General features: G+C 39.5%; 2 protein-coding genes across 4 annotated transcripts in view; one reads left to right on the forward strand and one right to left on the reverse strand.

The window, feature by feature from the left end:
• LOC118415844 (LHFPL tetraspan subfamily member 3 protein-like) overlaps positions 1–9,159 on the forward strand; it is a 12,176-nt gene extending 3,017 nt beyond the window's left edge. Inside the window, exons 3-5 of one of the 2 annotated variants that reach the window (XM_035820699.1) lie at positions 499–772; positions 5,225–5,470; positions 7,243–9,159. In XM_035820699.1, the coding sequence (XP_035676592.1) occupies positions 499–772; positions 5,225–5,470; positions 7,243–7,451 (729 nt within the window). In that variant the 3' untranslated portion in view covers positions 7,452–9,159. Of the gene's footprint in view, positions 1–498; positions 773–2,264; positions 3,283–5,224; positions 5,471–7,242 lie in introns of those variants that run through there. The other variant, XM_035820698.1, reaches the window with a different exon arrangement.
• Positions 9,160–9,270: 111 nt separating this feature from the next.
• Positions 9,271–21,037, reverse strand: part of LOC118415843 (traB domain-containing protein-like) — a 14,103-nt gene continuing 2,336 nt past the window's right edge. The window contains exons 2-10 of one of the 2 annotated variants that reach the window (XM_035820695.1): positions 18,070–18,126; positions 16,102–16,332; positions 13,987–14,141; positions 12,459–12,599; positions 12,193–12,303; positions 11,623–11,762; positions 11,176–11,345; positions 10,888–10,988; positions 9,271–10,623 (exon numbers count right to left, since the gene is read on the reverse strand). In XM_035820695.1, the coding sequence (XP_035676588.1) occupies positions 10,471–10,623; positions 10,888–10,988; positions 11,176–11,345; positions 11,623–11,762; positions 12,193–12,303; positions 12,459–12,599; positions 13,987–14,141; positions 16,102–16,332; positions 18,070–18,126 (1,259 nt within the window). In that variant the 3' untranslated portion in view covers positions 9,271–10,470. The remainder of the gene's footprint in view (positions 10,624–10,887; positions 10,989–11,175; positions 11,346–11,622; positions 11,763–12,192; positions 12,304–12,458; positions 12,600–13,986; positions 14,142–16,101; positions 16,333–18,069; positions 18,127–21,037) is intronic. The other variant, XM_035820696.1, reaches the window with a different exon arrangement.

Genomic DNA, 21,037 nt, shown 5'->3' on the forward strand with positions numbered 1-21,037 from the left:
GCTACAACCTCTCTATCTTTTCTCCTTTCATTTGTCAACTGATTAGATGCAACATTGTGTTATCATTGCAATGATAATAGGAAAATACAAAAATTTGAGAATAAAACATGCCTCACCTTTCCACTTAATGACAGAGAATCAAGATATATAAGTAAAACTGTGTCATGCAGACCCACTTTAAGATTTATATAAATTCATGGCAAATTCAATACAGCAAAACAGCTGTCATACTTTTCATCCCTTTAATGGCTAAACTATATCTAGCTGACCTAGATACTAGGCATCTCTGGTGTATACTTATTGATGAAATTTGGGATGAAGGCAACTGAGCTGAAAAATGTTTTTCAATACAGTATAAGCCAAAATAAGGAACAATACATTTGAGAAGACGTCAATATTTCAGGGTGGAGAATGTATAGCTACATTTGCTAATAATTTGTACATGCTATAATGTGTCATATCTTGTATCGCTTGATGAGATTTTATTTCTCTCCTCAGCCATTCTGGATAGGTGACTCCAAGGACACACCTATGACTGGTCACTTCGGCCTGTACCGGTACTGTCTGGGCAGAGGGCTGACACAAACCCTTCAGTGTGAGGGACGGCTAGACGACTTTGCCACCATTCCCAGTGATGCTTTCAAGGCAGCCACCTTCTTTGTGGGGTTCAGCTTCCTGATGATCCTCATCTGCATAATCTGCATGCTACTCTTCTTCTGTGTACATGCAGAGAAGGTCTACAAGATCTGTATGTGGCTGCAAATTGTCTCTGGTGAGTTTTTGCTGGTTGCTTTGTTTAAAAATGTGATTATGTCTCTATGGTATGGCCCTGTTACCAAACCAGGACCCAGCCGGGCAGCTTTTGGGAACAAAAAGTATGGTATAATTATTAGAGACGACAAACACACAGAACATGAAAAAAAATATTCATTAGCATAATTGGTGTATATTCTATGATTAACACCTTAATTATTTGGAAATATCCCAGCTGGGTCTTGGTTTGGAAATATGACCTGAGTATTATTCGGGTAAACAGTTGGGTTCTGTTAACAGGTGGTTGGTTACATTGACAATGTGCTCATGTACCGGACCCAAATTTTACCTCATCCGTCCAAATATTCAGAACTTCATGGTCTGAGACTGATGAGAGTGACATCATCAAGACTGTATTTTCATAAGTATGAAATAACACATATATCATTGAAATGTAGTAACCTGTGCTCCTAAACAATATGTGTGAGAGAAAAATATTCAAAGATAGAGACAGTCCAGTTCACAGACCATTCTTCCTGGTTCCCTGTATTATACCTCTGATAGTTTGTTTGCTTTTTAAATCCATTATCACCCTACTGTAAACTATGTAGCATCCCAACATAATGAACAGGGTGTGTCTTTTCACAGCATGTGTAATGGGAACTAAATCCTTCACAAATACTGTTGATAGGAGGGTGTGTCTGTGTGATTACATACAGTCTTTATAGACTCTCCCTGCTCAACCACAATATACCACCCTGTGGCTGCATATGTTTAGGCTATTTAACTTGTTTACAATATTTATCTAGTCCTTCTATGACAAACACACAAGACAATGCTGGATACAATTGTAGTAATTGGGCCAAATGGTCTGGTGATTGCAATAAGCTGGAGGCAGTTAGTGTCTCACTGCTCTATCCTCAATGAATGACAAGAATAGAAAATGAGTGTATGCAAATAAAGGAATAGGTATACGGAATTGCTATAATGGAATAGGTGACTGGGTACTAAGAGAAGCAAGAGAGGATCATCTAAAGAACAGTGACTGGTTCTTTTTTTATGGAAAGACATGGATATAAGCATCTTCCCTTCTCTTTCTGTCACACATTTAGGTTATAGAACCCACATTCATTGGTTAGAATGGGCAGCTAGCGTGACAACTGTTTAACATGTGAGAACTGGGGGCCAGGGTCAACTCTGCTGCAGAGGGCAGGGTGGTTAGACTGGTGCACCCTGGAACCAGCATATCTTACATTTGAATGCAACGTATCGGAATTAAATCTGTTCCCGTGGTAACGTCTTTTCTATTCATAGCAAAGGATCTATGGGACAAGTAGAACCTATACACTTATTACCTTCAAATACATACATGTAGTTTACGTGTAACAGGAGAAGACAAGCAATTAAGGATCATAATATGACTTAAGTGTGTGAAATCAGCTCCTTCGACTCCCTCCTTCTATTTTTTGTCATATACCACTGAGTAATGGTCTCTAAAACTGAGGTTTTCTGCAATTTGAATTTTCAAATGCAGCGTCTAGCTTTATCAAGGATATATTATCCAACGGAACATGTTTTTCCACCATTATCATTTACTTAGAAGCAGGATTATGTCCATATGCATGTTCCAGGGCTGGCTCAAAGAAAAGTGGCAGGTGATTTCCATAACAATGGTGCTGGGTGACCTCAGACCCAGTAATTGTTAGAGCGGCCTCTATCTCGCAACAACACCCAGTCTATTGTTGTCAGTGGGAGTCGTCTCCAGTGGGACGATTGAGCTGGAATATTTGTGTGTCTCAGGTTCTGAATGTTGGACACAACAGCTGCAAGAAGTCAGCCAGATTGCCAGTTTTTACGTGGCTAATTGGTTAAAATTGTTCTTAGATTAGAACAGATAGATTTCTTTAGTTGGGCAGTGTCTGACTTAGCCTTGGACGTGCCCGACCTATTCAAATGGTCTAAATTCTTCCCCTTTCAAGGCATATTTGGGATTACAGTATAGCCTAGTTTGCGTGAGTCTTGTAATCCCTGTTGTCACCATGTCTGTTGTTGGCGACTACTATGGGGAGACGGCCATGTACGGCCCTGCGTTGCGGGACGACGACATGGATCGCCATTTCTACTGGCACAAGATCCAGGTCCGCGTGATCTCGGTGCTATGGGCGATCTTCACGGTCTGCTGGGCCATCATGAACATCGTGGTGTTTGTCCAGCCCTTCTGGATTGGAGATAGCAACACCACTCCGATGTCAGGGTACTTCGGCCTGTTCCAGTACTGCCTGGGAGGCGCGACGCCGACGCTGACTTGTAGCGGAAGGTTTGACGACTTTAGCTCCATCCCATCCGATGCCTTCCGTGCGTCTGCGTTCTTCGTCTTTTTCTCCATCCTCATGGTGATGATCGTGATCATCTTGATGTTCCCGTACTTTTGCCTGGTGTACATCGATGACCGGCGGGACGTTAGCAAGCCCCCCAGCCGTGCTCACGTCGTCATCATGATCGTTTGTGGGGTGCTTCTGCTCATCTCTGGTGAGTCATAAAAGAGCATTAAACCAAAAGCTTCGCAATGGATTTTTCAATATCCGAAGGCACTAATGCCACTGACATTTTTCCTGTTTTGGAATGTTATTTCGGAAAATATTTAAAACTACAGAAAATTGCATCTGATAGTGAATGATCAACTGTATTACTTGAAACATTACAAACAAAATGGTTTTTAATGGATCTTTGGAGGGATTGCAATGAACAAAGTAAGTGATAACGTCAGATAAGACTTCATCTCAGACAATGCCTTTGAGATATATGCTGATGATGGTGATGATGACTGCCCCACGGTAAGCTCATAATTTTGTTGAATCTTTTATAGTGAAAAGTTTATTCTGTGATGCCAGCAGATAAATTCAAGAATTTTTTGAGTGTTTAAGATACATCAAACCATGTCCTTGTTGGTCCATACTAACATAAAACACAATGTCTTCAATATCTAAATTCAATGTGCCCCATTTTATTGAGAGAGAGACTTAGACATCTATGAAATAGCTTATTTTGTGTTGGTAAAAGTCCCATATTGTGTGTAATATACACTATATACAGCGTGTGCACACTGCACAACTAAGGAATGGCCTGTCCCACTGTGCCTACTCCAGGTGTATGGGTGTGGCAATTGTAATGGTGGAAACAGTTACCTTATAAATTATGCAGGTGTTCCATGTCCTGTAGGAATTTCCACAAAGGTCACACTTTTTAAAGCTCAGGATGTACAGGACAAAGCACCCATTTTGTTTTCATTTCATGCCATGAATACTGTTATCATTCTCAAGAAAAAGCGTCATACCTGTATTCTCCATGTAATGTGTTTTTCATTTCAGATGCCATGTTTGTTATGCATGTATTATGGTGAAAATTTATTGATTAGTATGTTTCATGAATGCCACGACCAAGACTGTGCCGCATTGTTCAAACATTTCCTGACAAGTTTGTTATCCTAAAGAGTGTTGGTTTAGGTACTTAGCTATCAGCATGTGCTTTTATACCTCCACTGAGCTGGGAATTGAAGGTCATACCGGCATAGCCTTCTGTGTGAGTTGTTCAGACCCACCCAACCAGTTGTATCTGTGTGAGTCATCATGTATATTCCCACGGTCGGCCTTACTGGCTTTTTTCCCTGCAGATATTCTGGAGCCAACTACCAATACTTGAGCATGTCTTCCAGCATCAGCAAAAATTTTCAAGACTCCAGTGAAAATTTTTGATCTTAAAGAATTGCATCAATTCTCTTTCAATATTTCGTTACTGTATTGCTTGGCTAGTCCTTGAATTAGGACCTTTTTAAAAGAAGAATACAAGGTAAGATACAGGTGTAATGGCAGGTACTAAAAATGTCCACAAAGTAAATAAGATGACTTAGGTACAATCCATTAGTATGGTCTGGACCTAGACGGGCAGTTATTTAGCACTTTTGTTATGTATGGCTGATACCAGCAATTTTCTGCCCCATTAGGAACAGATAGGATCTGGTAGCCTATCTGAATAATGACACAGACTGGGGGGTACCTGGGAGATTCTGTCTAGCAACAAGGGTGTTGGCAGCAATTCCCATTGAGGATAATGAAGACTGAAGAACTGTATTTTTGCAAAAATTGTCTCACTGTTGTTTTATCCGGCAACATTTTCTCACAGGACTTCCTTTGGAGACATATAAGAGCAAAGAAAAAACACACTGTACTCAAATAGGTGTAGATTTTGTATTCCTGCTTTTACTCTACAGCCTGAGGTCAACTGAGTGCCTTGCTCTTCAAAGGATTTTTATTTCAAACGAAATCATATTTCAAATTATACATTGCAAATACGGTTTACCCCTGTGGGAAATCACACTACCGGTAGTATCTTATTTAAAAGGAAAATAAACTTCTCTGTATATGTACAAGTATCCCACTCTGCAATATAATGATGTATGTTGTATTCTGTCCAGCCCTGTGCATGTTCCTGGCCTGTGTGATCTACCCTGCTGGTTGGGACAACTCTCTAGTAGCTGGACTGTGTGCCAATGGTGCAGAGAAGTACCAGCAAGGGGAGTGCACCATCCGCTGGGCCTACATCCTCGCCATTATCGGTATCTTCGACGCAGCCATCCTCGCAGCCCTCGCCTTCTTCCTGGCCGACCGACAGGAGAAGCTGGCCTTTGCCTCTCACGGACTGATCAATGGAGGCCCCGCCGGTATGGTCCCCCCTCCCCAGGCTATCCCTCCCTCTCTCCTCCCCACTGCTGCTGAGTTACTGGCTGAACCCAACCCTGACTACATGGGATAATCCAGTAACTGTCTGTCTCTTTTTTGTCTCTCTGAACTTCTGTAATGCAATATCTTATGCTTGTGAATTTACGTTTTGTGTTGTTTAAGACAATCATGAACAATATCTACTATTTTGTTCAGCTGTCCTACTGTTTTGAAGTTGCTATGCCTGTACAGTTGTTTTCCTTGTACCAAAAATGTCTTCATTGTGCATTGTAGTGCTATGTCATTTTTATCCCTTTCCTTCTGTGTACGCGTCGAAGACACTGATAATGTAACAGTTAACAGTATAAGGTTAATATAACAAATTGAATAAAAGGTTGGTACAGATATGAAAACTACTCCATTGAACTATTGTGTATACATAATATACTAGTAAGATTGAAGTATTTCCAGATGTACAATATACTGTTCTTATTTTCAAGCTATCTCTATACACATCTCTTGCTCTATAATCTGTCAAGGAACATCTACCTGCCATGTGGAGGAAAAATTTTAGATGAATTGCAAACAAAGCTTGATTCAACAGAGTGTTTTGCTGCTGCAAAACTTGACACAAGTCTTTTAACAAGTGACTGTACTCTTTATACATTCCTCCTGTCACTGTTCATTTTGTACTCTTTGTTCTACATTTGTACAAAGCTTCAATTGTACTTAGTACTAATATAGATTCATGAAGTTGTTCCTGTTTCTAACTTGTGACAACTGTCTTTCCTCTTCACTGTGTCTGCACAACAGGTTTGTGCTGTCTATATGTATCCTACGGCTCATTTTTACTTGGATGAAACATTTTGACACAATGATGTGAGCTATGTGTTTATAGACTTCTCACATGATGCATTCTTCAAGCAATAAAAACTTGACATAAAGTTGTATCATTGCCTCTAGTATTTTGAACCATTCATGCTTCTTATACATGCTTAGAAAGAGGAGCACAAACATTGTCAGCTGCAACTATGTCTGTTAAGTTGTTGGTCATGTCAAAATAGATTCAAATTGGAAAGTATTTCCTTTCTGTAATATTAAATTCTGTAAAGACTTGTTTCACACAGAGCTGCGGGCAGGTAGAAGGGAGGACAGAATGCCAGCTGAACAGGAGACACCATGCTGATGGAGGTGCTATGCTAACAATGAAAGCCACAGCATTCGAAATCTTGATTGTCTAATTCCAATGATATACAGCACCCTTATCTACGAAACTGACAGCGAACAATAATTGATATTTTACTGTTGATACGTTTTGAATTCATGAGCAGTAATACATCAGATTCTCAAAAATCCAGCATTTTGATTCTGATATTATCTGCAATGATATATTGGAAGCTCCTACTAGTAGTTTTTTAATTGCCAGGACCATAATTAAAGCCATCGCTGTGTGTCTGCTTCAATAAAGCCATAACCAAGCTACAGACTATGCGCAGCTGAATCCATGATCCAGTCACAGCAAACCAATTAGCTGCACACAATGTCATGTGATCTCTACAACCAATTAGAAACTAACTTCCACATTCAATTTTGCAAATTCCACTCTTCTATCTCTTCTAATGTTTCCAACACACACGTAAGTCTTCTCTTGCTCCTTTCTCTTTCCAAAATCAGATTTCTTTCTGATCAACAGCAGTTATGAGCTTGAATCAGTTTCTTGGTGATTTGAGGATGACTAGACCCTGTGTGAGCTATGATCTTTCTTTCCTTGTAGCCTATGGCATGGGTGACCGTGCCTCCATCTCTGGACGTTCCATCGGATCCAAGCGCTCGTTCCAGCCGGCTCCGCTGGCTCCTGAACCCACCGAGGCCTACAACTACCACGCTGAGCCCATGCCGCTGGACCGCCGCACCTACCAGTCCAAACGGCGCGGCTCTGGTGCCGGGTCACAGATCAGCAGCAGCGGAGCTTTTTACCTGTAATGCACGACACACCTGTGCACTGATCACCCTTCATATGTGATGTCTTTACTATGAAGTATGTAATGAACTAGCACAAGGCACATATTTATGTTTATGCTACCGTCAGTAATTAGTGGAGGTATAGCCATCCTGCCATCAGTAGAAAAGTTGCCTTGTCCCTTCATTTTGTTGTGAATTTGGCATCCTGTTGCATTACTTTTAAAATACTTACAGAAAATATCACAGATATTTGAGATAATATCACCTTTATTATAACCAGGAATATAATATTAGTATTGATAAATGAATGATCTAAAGCATCTCTGATCCAATTTCAAAGCTTGGTGGCAAAGTCACTTACTGTCTACAAAAGCAATTGATGATAGGGACCAAATACAAATACTTACTTTGTAACATCAAACATTTTAACGAGAAAAAAAACAGTTGTTACCCTTGATATTTTTTAGGAAAGTTACTTAAAAAATTATTATCATTGAGAACATATATAATTTTAACGATTTATACAAGGATTTCATACAACTGACTTCTCTATACTAATTAGTCAAATTAGATCCATGTATAACTTTCCTCAAAAGCTGTTATTCATCTGTTATTTCCATAGTGGCAGCTATAGTAAGATGTTTGGAGCTGTATTAGTGCAGTATTATCCGGCTGTCTCATCTTTGTGTGGGTGCAGCTTAGCTTGCTGAGGTGTTTTAAACTTTGCACTTTTTAGACATTTTATCATGAGTGCTACCAGTTTTATTTCTTACAAATGTTGCACAAAAATATATTATTTCTGAAGCCTTGTAGATGTTTATTTTATTGTCATTCTGTTAATGTAATATATTATGTTATATTAGTATATATAATACAGTATGCTTTTGTAGTTACATAGTACTTAATATTTATGTGTATTGCCAGTATATACAGGGTATAGTGATACTGGAGAATAGCATTTTGATTATCATGAAAGTTGTAGCTCTGCATGATAAATGCTTTAGATGATACCACTCCACTGCAACATAGTCAAGTTCTATGGAAAACATTTATAACTTTTGAATGATATCCTTTTACTGATTTTACTGAAGTTCACTTCTATAGGTTGCTAAGCCTTGTTAAACTATTTGTAGGTAGATGAATATTTTATTCATTATCCAATACAGATACAGCAAAACTCAGAATGTAGATTGTCTAGTTAAAAAAAACACTGTCAACTGTAATTGTGGAGAGACCTTTTTCCCTTCTAATTACAGTATATAGTAGATAGACATGTGTATTTAGAAAAAAATACAAATTGTACCCTTTTGAAGCTTCACATTCCATCATAAAGCCGGGGCCACACAGCAAGAAAATAGCTCGCCTGACATTTGAGAACATTTTCGGCAGCTATCTGGTGAGGTTCCTGTATCACACGCAGTTTTGCTATCAGCCGATGATTGCAGGTCCAAATTTGATATGATAACTTTCAAGCAAAAAGTGTGCTCAGCACTTTGCTGATTTTGAAATTTGACAACCTTTTGGCAGTCAACAAATTCAGCCAAAGGTTGTTGAAAGTGTGACACCGGCAATAATATTGGAGAGTTATGTAAGAGAGGTATGAAACCATATCAGGAGAGGCCCGTGAAGTGTCTCAATAACCATTTTTTAAGAACTGGATTTGGTTTGTACATCAGTGTGGCGGTGTTTTCTCTGAGTCACCCTTTTAATAAATGTGTAGATACGCCTAGAACTGTGGTGTCTGGATTCTTGATTTCATTAAATTAAGAATACTACATGTACATGTGTTTTTTTTCTAATTGACAAGGCAAGCAAATAATGTACACTGATACCTATTTGGGTTAGTTTAATGCAGCATTTATTCATTTACATACAGAATGTTGATACCCAACTTAACCAACAGAACTGCAAAACTTCACAAACTGAATTTAGAAAACATGAACACGAGTTCTGTACCTTTGCATCACTTTTACAAACAAAATTTACCCTGATGGCCCCTTCAGTAAACCATACTGTTTTGTTAACCCTACAAAACAAACTGTTACATAACAAACCACCAGACTTCTTTAGAAAATCAGAATACTTATTGCCAATAACTAAATGATTAAAGGCTTGCATTTTTAGCGGACTACTTGTTGTACATAGTGTTGTGATTAGCACATCTACAGAAGGATGGGCTTCTAGATCAGATAGTGCACAACCAATGAAACATGAACACATGCGCTAAAGAGCAATGGAACACTGTTAATGGGGTAAAAATTCTGACTTAGTTATAAATATACTTTATGGTCTTTCATGAAATCCCCATATTCTTTATATCATATTGACCAAAACTATTAACACTTATGTCAAGTTGGCTTTAAGAGGAACTTCATACATCTTAATGGTCTAGTTGTAAAACATTTACATTGTACATTTGTATAATGTATACACTGGTGAATATATGAACACATTAGTACATGATGTTCTTTGTATGGAAACCTTCCCCTACATTGACTACCTATCCTGTCTACCTGAATGTATAACCTATTTCTACTAACCACCACCAACATGAATATCAGTTACCCAACCCCTAATTCCGATATCACATACATGAAATGTAAACAATATGACACAGGGATGTTTCCATATTTGGTCACCTGTTCAAAATTGCCGTGTTTATCTGGTCATCCATTGGGCCTTATAAGGCAGCCATTGTATCTTGATTGGATGGATGTTTATCAAAGAACTTCCAGATACCTTCTTGTCATACATACACCAACCAAGGACGTTCATATAACGTCCTTGCACCAACCTGCCAACTTTGGTATGAACAAAAAATGGCAGCTGGTAGGATCTGGGAACATCCTTTAGCTTGACATCACATGATGAGGAAGAAAGTCTAATTGTGCTTAAATGTTACCATAATGTCATGAGAAACCATTTTAAGACAGATGTTAGAACATTAACAATCTGAGGGGTGTGTAATCTTGAAAACAGTGGTCTCAAAATGTCAAAATCTCACAAGATGGACACTGAGACACTGAGTCTTGCAAAACCACTATGGGAGACCAATACAAAACTCCAGTGTGATACCTATCTCATGAGACTTGACCACTTGGCAAACCTCCAGCAGCCGTAACCTAAAAGTCCCAGCAGCCCTAGCTTTACTGTCCACCTCAGCATCACCTGTGTTCGAGAAGTTTGGGGCACACTGGAAAAAAGACAAGCAATGAAGGATTGTGCAAAACTAAAACATATATCAGCATAGTTCTGGGACGTTTAAGTACAAGCGTAAATACTAACAGAATACTTATTGCACAAAACACACTAGTCAATCACTTGATTTCTTAAAATATTAAATAAATTGTACAGTTATGTAATTCCATTGGCCATTATCTATCAATGACAAGTATCAAATTTCAACTACTATACAAGTTAGAATCTAAGAAGTAAGCAATAAACTTGTTAGACTGACCTGAGTAACCTCTGGATGTCCACAATCTTGCCCCAGTTTTTCCACAATGCCAGGGACATGGCCCATTCCCACCACACCAACCACGACTGCTGGTACAACTCCTACAACAGATGACATCAGTTTAGTACAACTTGGACTCTTTGACATACCCCCAACAAATGGACAGCATTGTCATTGTGATGTACTTCATGTTCCTGAGTCCTCACTGCCATATCCTCCTAGATATGACTAAACATTTACAGAATAATTCAACATTCCTTAAATGTCACAAATGATGCAAACCCACACCTTGTGCATCATGGGTAGGCACTGGCCGGGCGGCTAGGCGCAGAGAGTGTGCGAGGTACTGGTCTCGCTCCGTCACGAACACCCTACTGAGCGCGGGAAACTCTCCAGTCATCTCTGCCAGCATCTCCTCCAGCAGGTCCCTCTGTTTGCACTTCTCAACCTCTTCTTTGCTGAAGTACAACAATGTCACAGATGATACATCTTACATCAGGCAAGTTGGCATAAATTCAAAGTCCCAACTATTGATAAACAGTGCAGTCCAGGAAACATCCACTTAACACAATCTATCCTATTTCTGCCATATGAATACTTTTGACTTTCATTTATCTGTGACTTTTTATCCACATCAGGCAAATCATAACAGAATAACAACACAATATACATGTAACAGGACTGTGTTATAAATATCCAAAAAAACATCAACAACCAGAGTGTGTTCTGCCATACCTGATGGGTTCTTTGCTCATGATCATGTACCAGGCCAGCCGTAGCTTCTGCCACACAGACAGGGCTGCTATGGCACGTTGTAGGGTGATCTGGATGGGTCGGTCTCCCAGGTGCACCTTACAGCTGGGCACCTGTTGTGCCTGCAGAAAAGAGGAAACAGTTGACTTGTGAAAATCAAGTCAAAATTGAAGATCAAATACAGTGTTAACTATGCTACATATCGTACATTTTATAGAAACACATTCATAACTGTAAGCATATTACCAAGGCACGTCACCAACACCATAGCGGACATTCAATACATCAAACAATACCCCAGGCCTATTCACTTAGGATAGACGATATACAGGTACTGATAAGCATAAAAATGTCTTTTAAGATTAATGTAAGGGTATCAGCTACATGTACCAGTAAACTGTCCTTTGGCATATCACACCAACTGTATAGTTACATAAACTGCTACTTTCTTGTTTTGCCTGAGTGTTTAATCTAAAGGCAAAGTTGTATGCCATGTGAAACCAGTAATGTTATGGCAATGGTGTCCTGTGGTGAATGTGACGGAGTACCCACCTGTCGGAATGCCGTCCTGAACTCCCCACCAGGGGCCATGCCTAACTGTTCAGTGATGTGTGCTGACATGTGGAGAAGGAGGATCTGCATCAGTCCAGTCACTAAACCACTCTGAAAAACACAACATACATGGTTGATATAACACTGGAACAAATAGACTTCTTCTCTGTTGTAGGTGACAAAAAAAATCACAAATCATTCAATCAATACATATCTGAATTCAATATATGACAGCAACTTATGATTGTTATATTCTGATTCCTTACCTGTTTAATGGCTAATTTAACTTTCCCAATGTTGATATTTTTGGCCTCCTCTAGCAGAGTCTTCTCATCCAGCTGCAGAATGTTGACCCTGCTCTTACACAGCTCCACCAGTACCACGTCTGGCTGGACGCTCTCGATGGTCTGGGACAAGGCAAAGTAATAAGTTTATACATGGACACATCATAAAATGTCTTACACACAGTGTAAAAGCCTATATAAATCTGTTGTTGGCTGATGGAGGGAAGAAATCATGCAAAGCTACCTCACTGTCAACAGAAAATCACATGCATGTACAATGTACGAGGGTGAGTCAGAAAGTAATGCAAGTGGCTTCATAACAGACTCGTTTTATTATCAATTGAGTTGAAATTTGGCACAAAGGTAGCGACATATGTCCTCTTGAGATTGAATGTTTTAAATCTGTTCTTTATTATTTTATGAGCAACTGAGTTGATTTCAAGATGAACACACCCTTAGTACCTTGTCAGACTAGCGATTCCTCTAAATCTGACCCACTAAAAATCACTGTAGGAAGTTGAAATTACCCATGTATGATACCAAATGTCTCTATAGATTGCGTGCCAATTTTCATCTCTAAACTCGTAATGGTTCTTTATTTACAGCTGCTAGGATGCAGTAAGTTGTGTTACAGAGCCGTTGGATTTATACACGAATTCGTGAGTTGTTGGTTAAAAGACTGCTTTTCCATTAACCAAAAGAAACGAAACTTTACATAGTTATTAACTGTTTAAAGGCCAAAAAGGGTGCTGAGTTTCATTTCTCTTTGTTAATGGAAAAGAAGGCTACGGAAAGTTTTAATAATAACACCGCAGATCTCATGACCCTGAAGACCGCGTATACCTCACTCTACACCAGCAACGAAAAAAGAAAAACTGCTCAGATTTCAGAGTTAAAATTAAGTGTGTGGCTTATAGAGAAATGCAGCTTATTACATGTGCAGGCTTAGTCTCCTACAATAGCAAACATTGGTTTAGGGATATTCTTAATTGTACGTTAATTGGACCTCTCTTTTCTTCTGACGGGATACCAAGGGTGTGGTCACCTTGAAAGCAGCTCAGTCACTCATAAAATAATGAGCAACAAATTTTGATATTTCAATCTCAAGAGAAGATATGTCTTACCCTTTGTGCCAAATTTCAACTCATTCTATCAAAGAACGACTCTGTTATGAAACCACTTGCATTACTTTCTGACTCACCCTCGTATATTGATACTTGATACTTAGTTAAGCTGTCAGTGTCCTTTTTCATTTAGCTACTTCATTGCTGGGTGGAAATTGGTTTGCACCTCATGACTGGCTAAGTCATAAATCAGTGTGTACCACAAACCTTGTATAAACTGTACACATAAGCTGTACAGTATCTGAAACCTCAACGTCCGAGTATCTAAAAATTGCTTTCGCATATGCTGTAAACACCATTCACCAACACTACCTCCATAACATAGAAAATATAACAATATACAAAATGATAAGCACAGCATATGGCATTGATAATCTAATCCATACCTTAATAACATCCTGTTGGCTTTCCTCGCTGAAGTGAGCAGTTCCTATGACATAAACCTTCCCCCCATCCTCTGTGTCTAGTGTTGTAACTGTCTCAGGAAGGTTGGTGACAGGCTTCCTCTGTCTCAGCACAGGAGCCTCCTCTTCCTCATTGTCTAATGGGAAGGAAGATGGTTACATTGTAAGTTGATATTGAAGCATCTCCTCAGACATTACATATTCCACTTTCATGAAAGTATGATGAATGATTTGTATGTACAATAGTTGTATCTTCAATAATCAGCAAAAACAACTTCAGAGTGCACACATTGGGTTCATATTTATGTTACAAAATACACAGAATGCTCTCATGATAGGACCAATTGCACATTATTATATTTCAGCCATACCATAGGTATGGTGAAATATATTGTATTCGTAATGTTTCTTTCTTTCTTTCTTTCTCCTGTCAAATTTTCAAAGCGATTCATCTCCGCTGTTTCTGGACCAAATGACTTGAAATTTGGCACAAGGGTAGAGTGGGCCAATACCCAAATGTGTTTTTTTCATTTTTTTCATATCTGCTCCTTAAATGATTTTATTGAGGTTTTATTGCAACTTTTGGACCAAAACTGTATATTTTGGCCCCCTGTACCATGGTATTACATCCAATTGACCTGAAATTTGGCACAGAGGTGCTCTAGATACTTATTCAAAGGGTCCATGTATAATATGTGGTATAAATCACTTCAAAATGACTCCTTAAGGAGGTTTTTGTGGGAGAGTTTAGGATAGGTAAGGCTGGAGTGCCGAGGTCAATGACCTCTAGGTCATTCTGGTGTGTCAGGGCCACAGGTGTGCCAGGTAGATCCAATTATCTACCTACCTACCTAGTCCATAGACATCCAGGTGGTTGGTGGACAAGGTAAATCCAATTAATGGCCAGCCAATGAGCGAGCTTATTTTGCTGGAAGAGTCCATTGTTGGACAGGGGGTGTATTTTAAATTTTACTTTTAGACTTTGGTGATAATGCCAATGTTTTTTTAGCGGAAGTGTTTTCGCACTGATCCACTTGACATAAGACTACTACTGGGACAGTCCATTTTTGCACATAGGGGGGATTTAAAAGAAATCAGTTTTGCACATGGGTGATGATTCCGAATTCCATTTGTTAAGTGGAAGTTTACCCCCACCTGAAGACTGTACATGAGGAGGATTCGGCAGCCAACCAGCAAGCCTTGTGTTATCTGGAAGAGCCCATTCATGCACGGGGGACTTTTAAAAAATTCAGTTTTGGACTGGGTTGCTTCTTATGCAAAAGGCCATGTACTGTGAGTATTTCTGGACTTGTCTATTGTGCAATTTTAAACAGGGTCACCGGTGTGCTGGGAGATTCCATTCTTCGACGAAGGGGGTATTTTTTTAAATTCATTTTGTGGACTTTGCTGACTATTTCAGCTGATATATTTTTGGATCGCTCCACTTTACATAGGGGTATAACAGGAAGAGTCGATTCTTGCACAGAGGGGGGATTTTTTTCAAATATGGTTTTGGACGGCTGATGATTCCAAATTCCATTTCTTAGCGGAAGTGTTTTTGGAGTCGTCTATTTTTTTGAGTCCATTCTTGAAGGGGTTTTTGTAAGATTCATTTTTGCTCATAAGTGTGATTAGTAGTTAGAAGTCATTTTAAGCAGAAGTGTTCCATTTTTGCACATGAGTGATTTTGGAACAGTCTATTGTTACATGAGGAGGGAGATGGCTGAAATATGCTGTATTTGCTCTCAAGCAAATGTCGGCCTTTCTAGTTGTTCATTCAGATTATCGCATAAAATACATGATCACCCATATACCACAATTGAATGATCAAACCAACCAAACAGGCCACTTTTCTTTTGATAGATCATCTCTTACTCAGAAAACTGTCTAATGATGATGGTACCTTTGGGAGAGACTATTAGCATACAAATATGCCTACCATATTCAGCACTATCCTATGTTCTCTCTACTTTCTCCAGCTGCTTAACCCCATTACTAATACACATAATAATATGTACATACCAATTGGTGGTAAAATGACTACCTTAGAATTGAAGTTAGTAGGGACATAGTTAAAGCCCATTTTGCAATACTCACCTTCTACATCTGTGTCATAGTCTCCATCTCCCTCATCATCCAGGTCCAGATCATCATCATCTTCCTCATCATCATCCTCATTACTCCCCAGCTCGGCAGTGTCCTCAGCTCGACCCCGCCCCACGTCCCCCCCTCCCCACCTGTCCTTGTCCTTGGTGGAGTACTTCCTCCTGCTGACGTGGTCGATCACTTCATCACCTGATGAGGAGTACTCATCTGATCCGGAGAAACCTACATGTGATACCAAGTATTGCTTCAGTCTCAGAAAACTCGGAATACTGTACGATAAATGTAGAAAAGGCATTTCCAGATGACGCTTATTGGCTTTAGTCAAATGCTGTGCACAAAACCAATGTTTACAAATTGTGTTTAAAGTATTGTAGGTAAATCGTGGCTGTACAACAGGCTAGTTATCAAATGCTGTTATATTTTATGTATGTGCAACCATGTCTAATTTTATGTGTGCAAACAAGGGTTCCTTTATCATCTTTGCTGGCATAATGAATATAAGTGTATTTCTGTCAAGACTGAATAAATTTGAATACATTTCATCTGCACACATCATTGGATACCATCTTTATTTGGGTCAACAAAAAAAGCAAATAAGAAAATGATGGACAAGTACAAATTTGGGAACAAAAATATGGACAATGCGTTCAAACTTGAAATTTATCAAGTTACTGTATATCATGGGGAAAATAATGTTTTTATTTGAGTAAAATGCACCATCACTGCACAAACACAAACATGAAGCAGCGTGGGTCTAAGCTTTCATTATTTCATCCTAAGGCAATAGCAGAAGAGGTACCTCTGACTAATGTGCTTAGGCCAAAGTACAACACAAATCAAGCACTGAAGCACACAAAAAAAACATAGGAGAAGAACAATTTTCAAAATACATTGTATTCTACTTGATATAAGACACACAATATCCACAGCAACCTCCAATTTTCATGCCCATGCTGAAGAGTAAAGATTCCAATGTATAAATCCACACCTGCAAGTTTGAAAAAATTCGTGTTTTGATGTGGACTGTTATAAATCACCATTTAGTAGAATCATGCTGATGCAGAATTCTGTCAATTACTAGTACCTTACATAATTTTACAAAAAATAGTATTCCATGCTTTTCATGCAGGTATTCATTGTACCACCACACAAAACGTAGAGTATCCAAAAGGATTTTGATTGTAGTAATGTTCCCCCTGTGTCTGTGTATTAGTGTTTGCTTGAGAAGCTATAAGTGCTAGAATTTGTAGCCATGCAAACCAAGAAGTAGATACTTTATACATGGTTTTCAGCCACTGGCAGAAATATCTACTAGTAAATATTTGTACCACTTTTGGAGTTTGACATTTGTGATGAATGAACTGATAGATCATAGAGATACCAATTCATGCAGGTTTGAATTTGACACATGTAAAAGTAATCTTTTTGCAGGCATTATTTGTGTCAAAATGCATTAGATTGAAATGCAGTTTAGTAATTCTTCCTGATCTGCCTATATGTTGCATCAGAATCATAGTTTTTGAAGTTGCATTACAAAAATGTATATTATCATTAGTATGGCTTTAAAAAATCTTGTTAGTCTATTGCATGCCAAATCCAGAGCATGCACTTGTCTTGTTCGATTTTAACATTCTACTGTGTTTAACTGTGTTATTTTACTGCTGAAGGCCATTTTGATAAAATTTGAAAACTTGCTTTTCCTTATGTTTAGAATGGCCCAATCCTTGTACTAGCAATGGCATGCATCACTGCCATGTTGCTTCAACAGACTATAACTTCTTGCTTTAACTGCCTAGTGGCTATATTTTGCAACCATGTACATGTTACATATTTTGCATAGAAGAACAAAGTAACACATTAGCCACAGTATCCAGGTGCAAGCAGAGGACAGCTGCCTGTAGGTAAAGAGAAGCTGCAGAGATCTAGAGGAGGAGAAAGAGAATGAAATGGTTTGCATACATATCCTGGCATATTTGGCTGCTCGAAATGGGTCTAACTCTTCCACATTGAAGTCATCTGTGAGAGAGGACCAACCACAACACAGTGTTCAGTACAGGACATACTGTGCAAGCAGGTGGCTACAGTTCTCCTACACCTGCTACCTTCACCAGCACAAAGGTTACACCAGGTGCACTTTGAACATGATGTATTTGTATATACTATATGTAACTACAATGGAAGAAAGGTAAGGAAATGTACAGCTGAGTAACAGTGAAGGTTTCACACACAACAAATCCACAGCACAGAATCAGATGCTGATAATGATGCTGATATTCTTCATTTCTAGCTGGACGAGGAAACATTGTAGAAAGAAATCTGATAAAGGACAAATAATTATTGTTCAATTTGTTGACTTAAAAATGCACTGATATAAGCCCTTTCATTGAGATCAGAACACATTTGCAGTGACAGGAATTCTAGGTAATACATCGAAGGTAAAGCCTCAAAAAAAAAAAAAAAAACGGCCTGGGCGTTGTTATGCAAATCGAAACAATGGTCAAGAGAAGGACTGTTTATTTTCTGGGCCTACACCTTTGACCAAGGACTTGCTTTGACATATTACCTAGAATTCCTGTCGCTGCACACGCGTTCTGACCTCTGTGAAAGGGCTCATTCTCAAGCACTTTCACAATCATTAACGGTATTTTCCTGACTACTTCTGAATCCGAAAGTTACATGATGTATAGCTCTACACTAGATCAAGGAGCTTTTATCAGGAGGAGAGAGTATGGAGTTACCCGCCCACAGTGCGCCTTTGTTTGGCCCGTTAAATCCTGCAGCGCCGGCTTTGTTTACTGCCCTGCGCGGCGCCCGTCTGATCTGATGTTCGTAGCGCCGGTTGGCGCGGTTTCTATGCTAATGAGCCACGCCATTACGTCATAGCCCTCAAGCCAGCCCGAAGCCCGATCGGCAAGAGGCGAAGTGGGTCAGGTTTCCGACGATTCCCTTATTTGGAAAACTCGGCAGGCATGTGACTACGTCATCTTGCGGTAGAGGGCACAATGGCGGACAGTTTGATATGTTTCTCTTCGCCGTACAACAAACATGGGCCAGTTTAGGCCTATTTTCGCGGATCGAGGTCTGTTTTCTTGCGATAGAATTATGAATTTTCACATGTATTTTCAGATGGCTACTAAAAAAATATGACGTTTTTCTTCATTTAGCTGATATTTTTTCGTAACTGTTGATGATGTGCTCGGTAAAATGGCGTGTTCACTGTTGGTCGAACCTTGCTCATTTTTGTCGAACCACCCGTGTTTTTAGAGGATACATCGGGCCTGGAATAAGGTGAAGGTAAGGCGGGAGAGCATAGTTTTCATGGTTTTCGTTACGATCGGGTTTTCGTATATAATGTCTTGAGTTCTCCAGGCATAATTATGTTTACCTTCACAGAAGGTACACATATTGTTTTTGCTTAGACGTTCTTTTTTTCCGCGCACCTCAAAAACATGAATATCTCCGAAAGTAGAGCTTGGATTAACTTGAAAGCCAGAGTTATCTGGTAGGCCTGTACATAACGCACTGCACCGTGGTCATTCGGGCCCACATAGACCCAAAATAATGATTTTATGGAGCAAAAAAGGGTGAAAAAAATAGCAATTTTAACACAAAATCGAACTTTAGAACACCTCTGGAATCTTGGAACGTTGTTCGAAACGAGGTCAACGACCGCCGCAGCTATCGAACAAGCCGCCGCGCCAGCAGAAGGAAATATAATACCCCAAAAGTATCGAAATGTGTGGAGAGGTAGGTCACTAATTGTAAAAACTTCCTTTCACGCCAAAGGCTCCGGAGTATGAACGCGCAAAATTCTACATCTTTGTCACAACAACGAACAAAATTCCCGCCCATGGCAACACCGGAAACTAAATATGATGACCTTTGCCGTCTGATCGGCACCGCATTTGATCTCAAAGTACGCGGCAAATGCCTTGTTATTCCAGTCAGTTCAGTGCAAAGTCATGATATACTTTGAACCACATTTGTTTTTTACTCCGCTTAAGTTGCAAGTGTTTTACCCGGTTTGTTTTTGGACAGGCAAGGAGAAATTAGTTTCAATGATGTTCGTGTTATGATGCATTCAGTGATTTACATATTCTCAGATCGAACCGCTGCCTGTCAATCAAGTTGCGAACGTCCTGGGAATCTAAGGTTTCATACAGACATGTTTGCTACATCAATATCCGTCGCATGCCGGCTTGTGTATCGTTAGCCGGCCACCGGGGATTTTCCAAGCTCAAATTTATACGTCGTGCCTCAAACCAAAGGGGTTTTATGCCTCATCTGTAAAACAATTAAATTTGCATGGCGATTTTTTAGTAAGTTAAATGTAAGATGTGCCACAACGTAGCGACCATGCTTCGAACGTAACGTGTTAACCATTTTTAAAGCTCAAATTTCCTTGGCGACGCAAAACTTGCAATTGGCTACTGTACACAATCCTATGAATCCCGCGATTCATTCAGACGACAGCTCTGTGCAGAAATTTATACTCAGTGATTTTTTTAACCTCCTTGCTCAGTCAAAATCTTACAAGCAGTTAGTAAAAAGATCAAGATCAAAAGCAAACTTATTTTTCACGGTTTATGTAAGGCCCCGCCCTTACATAAAATGCCGCATGATTGCAAGCTGGTGAGGTCTGAGCCCTTGTCGTCAACTATATTGAAAGTATCTTTGACATTTGAATTTACATATTTATCTTCTTTTTTAAATTTGACTTCTGTACGTATGTGGTAGCAATAACTGACAGTTAATCGTGGGGGGCGGCGGGGGGGGGGGGGATAATAACAAAAAAGTCAGCAATATGCGACTGACCATAGCAGTAGGGTAGGGGGATTCTCCTACATACATATGCTGGCGGGTTCGACCGGTCGCTTCACTCTAGCCGCCGGGAGGGGTTAGGAACTACATGTATCATCTAAACCAG

Source organism: Branchiostoma floridae, chromosome 5 (genome assembly GCF_000003815.2).
Source record: "Branchiostoma floridae strain S238N-H82 chromosome 5, Bfl_VNyyK, whole genome shotgun sequence".
Taxonomy (NCBI): Eukaryota; Metazoa; Chordata; class Leptocardii; order Amphioxiformes; family Branchiostomatidae; genus Branchiostoma; species Branchiostoma floridae.